We start from the raw sequence: 11,133 nt of genomic DNA, 5'->3' as shown, positions 1-11,133 counted from the left end.
AGCCCTCTGTCTCACCAGGTGGTATTACCTATTACCTGATAGTCAGTTAGAACATACCCATTTCATAACATATCACTTTTAAAAAGACTTTATTAAAAAAAACTCAAAATGACCAAGGTGGGAGTTATACTGGTCCCTACCAATGAATGGTTACAAGATTTTCAAAAGTAGACAATTTCTTTATTCCTGTTGAAGTCACAGTATTTAATAATAATTCACGCCTTTAGTTGGCTAAACTATACCCAAACTGCAAGCTCCACTGAAACTCCAGTGGCCATCACACCAGCATCCCGCCGCCCTCGCCCTGCACAGTCCACGCTGCAGGTGCGCATCTGCTGGTCTCTTTATCGGCGGTACCGGTATCTCTTAAAGTGGAACCACAGCTGGAAGATGCCGTTGGCGAACTGGCAGCGGAAGCCGTGCCGGTGAGAGTACTCCCACTCGCGGTTCACGATCTTGAAGGCGATGTCCTCGTAGGGCGGCCCAGCATGGAACCGCAGCACGCCAAAGTCCTTGTTGTCGGCGCAGGGCTCCAGGAAGTACTGGGGCGTGGAGCGCTTGTCGATGAGGTCGGGGTAGAAGATGTTGAACTTGTAGCCCTGCACGATCTTGGGCGGCGGGTTGTCGAAGTCGTAGTGCGTCTGGTTGTACTTGTTCCACTCGAAGCCCGTGTGCACGCGGTTGAAGAAGCGCGGCTTGCGCGGACGGTACTTGTCGGCCCACAGGTACATCTTGCCCGTCAGCGGCATCTCCACGCTGAACTGCGCCTCGTCTCCGCCCATTCCCTCCCGCGCGCGCCGCACAAACGCGTCCTCCGCGCTCTCGTTGGCATCGCCTAGGGGGAGAGCTTCCGCCGTCATTACCTCACCAACATCCTCATTTAACTGCACTTTCCCTTTGCTTTGTAGACAATTTTAATCATTCAATTTGTATTCAACGCTGAAAACAATTTCATGTTTTATTTAAACTATTTATTTATTTAAGGCTTCCGTCTAGTTACCATGAGTGCAGCTGAGTTCTGTCAGCCTGTCTTTGTGTGGCAATTGCTCACCAGTGACCCGCAGCTGTGTGCCAGCGTGTCTCTGCAGTAGCCTGTCTGCTCACCTGTGACACCAGCTGTGTGCCAGCGTGTCTCTGCAGTAGCCTGTCCCTGTTGCGGTCGCTCACCTGTGACCCGCAGCTGTGTGCGTGCCTGTCTCAGCCTCTGGAGGTCCTCCTCAGGGTCCATGGTGTGGGTGTCCAGGGGTAGGTCAGTCTGGTTCAGGAGGCGGGGGCTGTAACGTCCAGAGTCATACTCCGCCAGGCTCTGCTGGATCAAATCCTCTTCTGTCAGCACGGCTTCGCCGGCTGGCCTGGCCTCGCCCGCTTCGCCCTCCTCCCCTGACTCTGACCTGCCTGCCTCACCTCCCTCCTCCCTCGGCCCGGAGGGAGAGGAGCAGGAGGCTGTGTTCCCAGGTTCCTCTGCACCGCCGGCCTCGCCTGGGGTCCTGCGCACAGAGACTCCGGTCAGCGCTGCTGCTCAGGAAGACGACACACGGGCACAAACGGTCTGCAGTGCACCGACAGCAGCGCACTGTTAGCAGTCCAAACTGCAGTCAGATACAACAGTGAGAACTGAACCCAGAAGCCTGAAGGACCTGCTCCGGCGAGGACAGAGCGCTGTTACTCACGCTGGCTCGGGGGAAGGCAGCTCCTGCTTCACAATGGGGAAGAGCGGCTCGCTCTCCACACCCTGCTCCTGCTTCAGCTTGTACAGCTTCTGCCTCAGGACCTCCTGGTGCCTCTCTCTCAGGCTGGGGCAGGGAGACACAAGCAAGTGCTCTGGGTCAGTACAGCAGGAACGGCCCTCGTGCCCCCTGGCCCCGGCCCTCAGGCCCCCCGGCCCCTCACTCACCGCGCTCTGGCCATGTATACCCTGACCTGCTGCAGCAGGCTCTCCCAGTAGCCGATGTCGAGGTTGGAGCCCCCAGCCGCGATCTTGCTCTCGATGTTCATCTGCAGCGCCTGCAGCTGGCTGAAGGTTTTGCCCTTGAACACGCTCTGCACGTCCGCGCTCACGGACACGTTGATGCCCTCACGGCGGTCGCCTGGCCTCGGAGAGAGAGACACACAGCTTCAGACGCACCTGCACATTTCACTGGCCTGTCGCGACTGCTTCCAGGTACAGGTGCTTTAGCAACAGTGTGCGTCCTTGCAAGACACTTGTCACCAGGCAGAGACAAGGGCAGGCAGGGACATAAAAACAGGCAGAATCATGACTGTTGGAGGCACTCAGACACCTTCACAGCAACTGGGGGGTGTCGCTGCTTCAGGAGGGGGGGCTTTAGTCAGCCAAGGGCTTCTGGGCTCCTGCTGGTGCCTGCAGCAGCTCAGCGGAACAGGTGGACTTGTCGAGGAGCAGTGTGTCTGTCCTCCTCTGCAGTGTAGGGCTGTTGAAACAGAGAGAGCTCTCACCCGGGCCCTTGCCCGACGCCTCCAGTTTGCGCAGCTTGCTGATCTCGTCCTCCGTGATGATCGTCATGTCGCGCCAGAAGTCCACATTCTTGCCCTGCTCCAGCTCCATGTACACCTGGAAGAGACGACAGTCAGTCAGGGAGCCAGAGGCGGAGTCTCGTGCGCGCGGGCGGCCGGACACAGACGGACCTTGATGTCCTCCAGGAGGTCGTCCATGTCGCTGACCGTCAGCCCGTTCAGGAAGGTGTAGGGCTCGTGCATCTCCACGGCCAGGTCGTCGTCCTCGGCGCTGATGTACTTGGCCAGCAGGTCGATGGGCTTGGCGCGCCCGTCCCGGATCCGAATCTTCGAGCTGCGAGCACAGCACAGGCGAGCTCAGGACACGAGCTCCCAAACAGGGGCGTTCAGCTGGAGAGACTGACCGACAGGACAAGCTAGCCAGCCCTCAGCTAAGTGGACTACTGTGGGAGGGGTGCGTGTTACTGTTCAACCACAAACAAAAGTAATTTTGGCCTGAAAATATGTTTTCTGGATTTTTTTTTACTTATTTTAACAGTTAACAATAAACACAATGAAAATTGTCCCCGTGTCTTTTTACCATAAATGCATAAGCTGTTTATTTCACGTGTGGTAAATATACTGTATAAAATGAGCTAAAGCTCACGAAACTCTAACACCCTACATAAGCAACTGACCTACCCCTACAGAGCATCAGTGATGTTCCTGAACTTTAATATATAGTATTTTGATTTTACATTCTGTTATTGTTTGTACATTTCTCTATTCTTATGGGGAAAGACTAGCATTTCTTTATTTCAGACGGTAAGCTTTAGTGCATTTTGCCTGTTAAATCTGAAGTCCCTTAAAGCAAAGACCTTAAAAGCAAGGGATTACTGAATTTAATTTACAAAGACCAGAACTGTGAAATACGCAGAAATCAGTCACTGCCTCAGGAGCAGTATTTCTGTGTGTGATTACATTACAAACAGCCCTACGCTTGGGAGAAGGTTACAATGCATTTTAATCATTCAAAGATACATGGAAAACGTGCAATTCTAGATACTGAGGGCTTGCAGTTCTGGATACTGGGAATCGCTACATGAACTGTGATCTTTACTGGTTACTAAATTCACTCAAGACAGTCAGACACAACCTAAGCTTGCTAAGCTACAGCACCGTGTGGCACAGTGCTGGGCGTGGCCGCACAGCGCTCAGCTCACCGCAGCTTGGCCTGCTGCAGATGGAAGTTGTCCTCTTGCTCCGCCCAGGTCTTGAAATGCTCCGCCTCCTTCTCCCGCTGCAGCATCTCCAGCTCCTGCTCCCGCATGGCCTTCTCCCGCTCGCGCTCCAGACGGAGCTGCTTCACCTGGGGACCCGGAGAGACAGAGAAACTCACACCTCGCTGAGACCCCGAAGTCAGAGACACTGGATCAATTTAAGGTGCTGTATTGGCATTACCAATGAGTAAAATCAGTGTTGCCAAAGCAAAACAAATACAATTAACAAAAAACAAACATCTACACACATTTACAATAAAGACACAATCATAAGATACTATATATAAACATATGGAGCATCACTGGGAGACAGACTCACTGTTCCTCAGGCTGTGACAGAAGATCACATACTGGGCTGCCAGTTAAACTGAGTTCCCTCCTCCCTCTCCCAGTAGGATTGGGACCTGTTGTGGTTTTGGCAGGTGTGGGAACTCTGGGATTAGATTTCTGAATTTCGGGAAGAATGTTTCTCTAATCCCAGAGTATCTGTCACAGTGCAGTAGGAAGTGCACCTCTGTCTCTATTTCTCCCCGCTGGCAGTGGGAGCACAGCCTGTCCTCTCTGGGCAGCCAGGTCTGCCTCTGTCCAGTTTCTATTGCCAGGCTGTGGTCAATGAGCCTGTACTTCATCAGGGTCTGTCTGTCAAATATTCAGGTAGTGTGTATCGTCTATTTAGGATTCTGTAGCATTCCAGTTTATATTGTGTTTGTGTGTGTGTCCCAGTGTGTGAGATATTGCTGTTTGATCTGAGTTGTGCTCTAGCAGTGCTGTCCTGAGGCTGGCTGGTGTCGGTGTGGCTCAGGCCAGTGAGCCTCAGAACCAGCTGGCTCAGGGGACTCTTTGTTGGGCTCAGCTCTTGGCTCAGCAGGGCCTTGTGGTGGTAGGAGTTTTGGTCACTGTTTTTTAGGTGTAGCCAATACTTTATTACTCTCTTGTGTATGTTTATCAATAATGGGTATTGGCCTAATTTGGCCCTGCACCCACTGTTAGGTGTTTTTCTCTGTAAATGGAGAATGTTTCAACAGATCTCCATGTGCAGAGTTTCTATGGGGTGTTTGTCCCATTTAATGTAATCCTGCTCTGTGAGGGGACCACACACTGCACTGCCCTATAGGGCAATGGGTTGGATTACACTTTCAAATATTTTGAGCCAGATTCTTATTGGTGGGTTGATGTCGAAAAGCCTTCCCTCTCAGTGCCTTTACTGCCAGGTAAAAACTCCCAAATGAGCAGATAGTCAGACTGGGGTATGTGTAGCTGGATGTGTGCTTCAATGTGTTGTTGAGAGTGAAGTGGTACTTGTTTCCCCAAGGTCTGGCTTTTTTCTGGAAAACCATGACTCTGGTCTTGTCCAGATTGACTGTCAGCGCCGAGGTCAGACAGTACAGCTCCAGCAGTGCCAGGCTCTGCTGCAGCCCCCGTTCTGTGGGCAACAGCAGGACCAGGTCATCTGCACAGAGCAGGAACTTGATCCGTGTGAGACCAGGAGCTGCAAACTGCAGATTTTTCCTTTGTCTTTTTGGTGGACGTGTTTTTTTTATTAGTGTGCATAGGGTGTAAATATGATCAGACATGCAGTGATCTAGTAAAAAGCCAATCTGACTTTTACACAGGACATTGTGTTAAGTAAGGAAGGTCAGTATTTGCATATTCAGGCTACTGCAAAATACCTTCCCCAGAGTACTGTTCACACAGATGCCCTGGTAGTTATTGGGATCAAGTCTGTCTCCACTCTTATAGATGGGTGTGATCAGTCCTCGGCTCCAGGCCTCAGGGAATCAACCTGCTTTCATGATGAGATTGAGGAGTTTGAGCAGGGCTTGTTGCAACTTCGAGCTGCTGTGTCTCAGCATCTCATTGTTGACTCCATCTTGGCCACAGGATTTGCGTGGTCCGAGGGCCTGGAGTTTGTCCAGTAGCTCCTGCTCTGTGATCAGGGAGTCTAGGGGGTTTCGGTTGTCTTTAATAGCCAATTCCAAAATTTCGAATTTTTCATAAATGATGTTTTGTTCCAATTTATTTGTACTTGGAAGCATTTGGTACAGATTTTCAAAGTATGTCTGCTTGATTGTTCCATTTTGGACGGCCATCTCTTCTAGTTTTCATTTATTTAAAGCAGGGCTACCATACGTCCGGATTTTCCCGGACATGTCCTCTATTTTGATCCTTATATCTCCGTCCAGGGGGAATTTTCAAATATCCAGAAATGTCCGGGATTTCGACACCATTATTTTCAGCATGAAGAATAATTAACAAAAGTTATAAAGACAGAAGGGAGAGAATTCCTTAACTTCTCTAGTTCGCTTTGCAACCTACGTTATCATTCAGTTTTCGTCCTGTATCTGTATGATTATGTCATGAGAGAGCAAAATCAGGCGTCAATGCCAGTGTCTTTACTCAGTCTGTGCAGTGCAGAAGCATTCCCTCAAAAGGCTCCCTTTTTCATTTCTCGTTCTCCTACCCTCAAACACAATGCCAAAGCGAAAGTGTAAACTCACAGCAGAACTAAAAAATACATTTCTGTGTTTTCGAAGTGGCAGAGAAGACTGGGAAGCTGAATGTTTGGTGTGTAAGCCTGGTACTTTTGTCTCCGTGGCAAATAAAGGTGTACTTGACTTGCAAGCTCATGTTGACTTAGACAAACACAAAAAGGCCATTCGAGGAGAGAGTTCGTTAACCAATATTTTGTCAAATCTGGAAGCAAAACAGACAATACTGTTACTGCAGCAGAGGGGACTTGTGCATTTCACACAGTTAAACATTGTGGGGGTAATCAACCACAGCTGAGAAAAATCCGATCTGCAGAGAAATATGCTTGGTCACATCAACAGAAAGAAAGGTAAAGTTCGACACCGCTAAGGAGGTAAGCCAGATAAAAATCTTAGTAATTATTAGATATTATTATTAACAGGCACATAATGTTTCTGTGCCAATACCTGATATGCAGGTACATTTACTACAGAACATTAAAAACGGGATATTTTGAAAACCCTCTCCATCCGGACCCCCTTCCCAGGTAAGGCAAAGGGAAAGTTCCTCAGGCTGCCCTCTTTTTTTGATGATCAAACATGGCAACCCTATTTAAATTGTTCCACTTCTCCCAGAAACAGTTCTGATTTAGTGTCTCCTCAATTTCTGCAAGTTGTTTGTTTATGTATGCGTTTCTTTTCTTTTTCAGCATGTGTTTGTAAAGTTTTACCATTTAGCTGTAGTGGAGGTGCAGATCTGTGTTGTGTGGTTGTCTGTGTTTTTGATTTGAGAGTTTTCGTAGTGCTTTTCTGATGTTTTTGCACTCTATATCAAACCACTTTTCTTTTGATTTTGTTTTTTGGTAGTTTTTTTATTTTGTTTTTAGCTTAATTTTTTTTTTTTTTTTGGCCAAGTTTATACCTACTTTTTTGGTTTGATACGGAGTGTTTAGGAGTGTGTCCAATAGTGTCTGAATTTCTTGATCATGCAGTATAGATTGATATCTGTCTAGGCTGTCTGTGTCCCTTCTGTATGCCTGGTTGAGGTCATACAGCTGGCTGGGCTGTGTCAGTGTATCTCTGTGCTGGTGTGCTCTCTTCATATAGAGTGTGATCTGGCTGTGGTCAGAGAGAGAGGAGTTTGTAGCCTGACAGTGAAGGCACTGATACAGGAGGGGTCCAGGTCAGTGATGGCGTAGTCCACCACACTGCTGCCCAGAGCTGAGCTGTAGGTGAACCTACCTAGAGAGTCCCCTCTAGTCCTGCCGTCGATGATGTACAGGCCCAGCCCTTGACAGAGCTGGAGCAGCTCGCGCCTGGTGCTGTTGACCGTGGTGTCATGGCTGCACCTCTGATAGGTGACCAGTGTGTTGTACAGAGGGGATTGTCCAAATATATCATGAGTGTTTCCCTGTGTGCTGGTGAAGTCTGCCAGCCTGCCTGTTTGTGTGTTGAGGTCACCACAGAGCAGCACGTTTCCCTGGCCCTGGAAATGACAGATCTCCGTTTGGAGACTGGGGAGAATTCCCTCACTGTAGTAAGGGGATTCTGAGGGCGGGATGTAGACAGCACACAAGAAAACCTCATTTTCTGTACAGATGATATTTCCTTTGATTTTGAGCCAAACTCGTGACTCTTCTGTCTTTACTAATTGTATTGAGTGACTGATTCAATAATCACCCTGACGTCACAGACACTGACCCTGACATCACAGACACCAATACAGGAGACACTGACCCTGACAATACAGGAGGCACCTGCAGAGCCTCTAATATCAGAGCCACTGATACATGAGACACAGCTACAGAGGTGAGGAACTATAACTAACTTGTTTTTTCAGTACTGCACTTGATCATTCAAACTAATGAAGTCCTTGAACAGAACTAGAAAAACAGTCCACATATCCCACTGACCCCACTGTACCTTCTGCAGTTCCCTCCTGTTTTCCTCCTGGATGCGCTTGTTTCTCTCCTTCAGTTCCTTCTCTCCCAGGTGACCAATCCCTTTCTTCTCCAGGGCCTGAGCAGCAGAAACACAGCACAAACAGCACTCAGACAGCAGCACCGCTGACATAAGTCATGTTGCCAACTCGCCAATACCCCCTCAACACTTTCTAATGCCCCCCTGTCTCTCCCCCCACCTCTGTCCCTGCAGTACCCCATTATCCCCCTGTCTCCCTCTCTCTCTGTCCCCCCCAGTACCCCATTACCCCCCTGTCCCCCACCTTCTGCCACTTGAAGGTGCCGAGCAGGTTGTTGTCTCCGAAGGGGTTGTCTGCGTTGGTGTAGCCCATGTACTCCTCACTCCAGCCCATCTTCTCTCTCTTCTTCCTCTCCTTGGCCTCCTTCTTGGCCAGGCGGCGGGCTCTCTTCTCCTCCGGCGTCTCCAGCGCCTTCATCATTTCCCTCTGCTTCCTGCGCTCCTCCCGGACTTCCCGGTGCTCCTGCGCTGCCGCCCCGGCGCCCTGGCGCTCGGGGGACCCCGAGGAGAGCGAGGAGACAGACGAGCGGGAGAGAGAGCGCTGGCCCCTGTCCCTGTCCCTCTCCCTGCTCCCCCCCCCCGGGCTCCCCCCTCTCCCCATCTCCCTGCTCCCCCGGCCCGGGCTCCCCCCTCTCCCCATCTCCCTGCTCCCCCGGCCCGGGCTCCCCCCTCTCCCCATCTCCCTGCTCCCCCGGCCCGGGCTCCCCCCTCTCCCCATCTCCCTGCTCCGCCCGGAGTCCCGCTCCGAGGACGAGGAGCTGCTCCTCTCCCTCTGCCTGGGTCCCTTCTTCTCCTTCTTCTTCCTCCTTCTCCCGTCCCTCGCTCCCCTGGAGCCGGAGCTGCAGAGGAGTGGAATCACAGGCTGAACACGCCGCACCGGAGCAGCTGAGCTACGCGCAACGAATACTTTCACAATCACAAGAGTCAGCCTGCCCTTCTGTCTAGATTTAGAATATATAAGCAGCTCTGTTTCTTAAAGCTTTAGCTCTTGCACAAGGCGTGACATGATCCTTCACTACCTGACCAGAGAGGGTCGCTGTAATCTGGGTCTGTCGTCTCCTGACCCTTAGTGTGATTATTACTTGTGTAGCGACAAGCCAACGTCTGCGCTGGCCAGTGACTGCGCCTTCCACTGACGTGCGTGTAAGGCTGTTCCAGGGCCTCCCGCAGCTCTGGTCCGGAGCACATACCTTGATCTGTCCCTAGCTGTTGATCCGCTGCTCTCCCGACGGCCTCTTCCCTCGCTGCTGGAGCCGGATCTGGATCGGGAGGACCGTCCAGAACCAGAGACGCTCCGAGACCCGTCTCTGCTCCTGCGGGAGGCAGACCGGGCCCGCCTCGACGCCACCTTGATTTCCGACCCGCCTCGCCGCTTCGAGCCCGACCTGCTGCGAGTCCGGACTCTCCTCCTCTCGGGGGAATGACTCCTGCTTCGGCGGGTCTGGTACCGATCCCGAACTCGGTTCCGAGACCCCGACCTAGACCGGTGGCGAGACTTCGATCCCATGTCGATTGTATCTCACGATTACGGGTCCTTGCGGTTACGCGTCGCATAAATACTGTCTGAGTCAGACAGTTTAAAGGAGAAATTTACAGTTTTTTGACGTTTTCAAAGAAATAAACGAAATAACTGGCCATTATACGGAAACATTACTGTAAAGTAAGTTGTGAATTAAATTTAAAAGGCACTGTTGTTTTTCTACGCTTCAATTTTAAGTTAGGCGAAACTGTAGACAGCCCTTCTCGACAGCCTCGGTCTTGTCTCGGTACCCGTCGCGCTAGTGTGATACTCGAGAGATTTGAATATGGTATAGGTTATAGTCACTATTAAAGCTTGTTATTATTCGGGTTTGAAAAATAGCAGTTAGTTTGGTCGTTTTTTCTAAAGAGTTTTTTTCTGTGTTGTGTGTCTTTTTTAATGCCAGAGGTATTCGTACTGTAATATAGTTCAAAGAAAGGCGATTTTTCTGTTTTGGATCATTTTTTACAAGAGATGCACTCAAGTCAGTCTGATTTTCAGTTTTGGAAGAGTCAATGGGGAGATGACATCTGGATTTCTAGTGGTATTAATCATTCAGCGGGCGTTGCCATCTCAAAGGGGAACTTTAAGGGGAAAATTCCTTATTATAACTGACATCACTCTGGGCGGTGGATATTATTAGTAGTTGACATTGATAAAAAGCAATATGGAATTGTTAATGTATATGCTACAAATAGCGAATCACAAAATACACATTTTTTTCAAGAGTTAGAGATGAATATAAAACAAGTCTTAGATTTTTTGAAGCAAAGACAATTTTGGGAGGAGATTTTAATACTGTACCTAATGAATCTTTAGATACTGTAGATGGCCCCTAAGGGTTAATAGTAGTTTGGAGTCAGTGGAAAAACGTGTGTGTGGATTTTGGGGTAATTGATATTTGGAGATGTCTGAATCTGGGAGTAAGACAATTTTCATGGTGGAATCGTGATTTTCATTTTCAAAACAATCAAGATTTGATCTGTGGTTGACTTAGAATTAGAAAGTCTTACTATTGATATTAATATGAGTCCAGCAGTTTTGACTGATCACAAAGGGATCTTTTTATCGATTTGTACGTCTGGCCCTTTGAAACCTAAAAACTCAAATTATTGGAAGTTTAATAAGAATCTCTTGGGTGATGAAAAATTTGTTTAGGATGCTACTCTAATTATTAGAGTTACGCTCTAAGGGATAAATCATTTTCTAAGAATTGGGAATTTATGAAGTTCAAAATAAGAACTTGCAATTAAAAGAAGTAAAAGATTAGTTCATTCTAAAAGAATTAAAGAAGATACTATTATTAAAGATATAATTGATCTAGCTTTAACTGCAAATTATAATCAGGAAGTTCAGGATTTACTAGATTTGCTTCAGTTAGACCAGATTTATGAAGAGAAAGCAGGAGGTGTGTTTGTAAGATCAAGATGAAAAT

The 11,133-nt window shown here is 49.0% G+C and overlaps 1 protein-coding gene across 1 annotated transcript; it reads right to left on the bottom strand.

Annotated features, from left to right (window-relative positions):
• Nucleotides 1-72: 72 nt before the first annotated feature.
• On the bottom strand, nt 73-9,876 carry cactin. Its single transcript, XM_088621847.1, has 11 exons — nt 9,370-9,876; nt 8,781-9,018; nt 8,424-8,735; nt 8,123-8,218; nt 3,675-3,820; nt 2,644-2,806; nt 2,455-2,569; nt 1,895-2,087; nt 1,671-1,793; nt 1,168-1,487; nt 73-835 (listed from the first exon to the last, which is right to left on the bottom strand). Exons 1-11 carry the CDS (start codon nt 9,684-9,686, stop codon nt 345-347), a joined length of 2,514 nt encoding a protein of 837 aa, XP_088477973.1. The 5' UTR covers nt 9,687-9,876; the 3' UTR covers nt 73-344.
• Between the last annotated feature and the right edge of the window lie 1,257 nt (nt 9,877-11,133).

The sequence above is a fragment of the Lepisosteus platostomus genome, chromosome 27 (genome assembly GCF_059453375.1).
Source record: "Lepisosteus platostomus isolate fLepPlt1 chromosome 27, fLepPlt1.hap1, whole genome shotgun sequence".
Taxonomy (NCBI): Eukaryota; Metazoa; Chordata; class Actinopteri; order Semionotiformes; family Lepisosteidae; genus Lepisosteus; species Lepisosteus platostomus.
This window is presented reverse-complemented; position numbering and strand designations above follow the sequence as displayed.

Bases quoted from the DNA above. Each gene is read 5' to 3' on its own strand.
- cactin (XM_088621847.1), bottom strand. From the start codon at position 9,686: ATGGGATCGAAGTCTCGCCACCGGTCTAGGTCGGGGTCTCGGAACCGA. The intron at 8,736-8,780 runs ATGGGGAGAGGG...AGGGAGAGGGAC, and splicing joins CGGGCCGGGGGAGCAGGGAG to AGGGACAGGGGCCAGCGCTC. The intron at 2,570-2,643 runs GTCCGTCTGTGT...CGTCTCTTCCAG, and splicing joins ACCTCCTGGAGGACATCAAG to GTGTACATGGAGCTGGAGCA.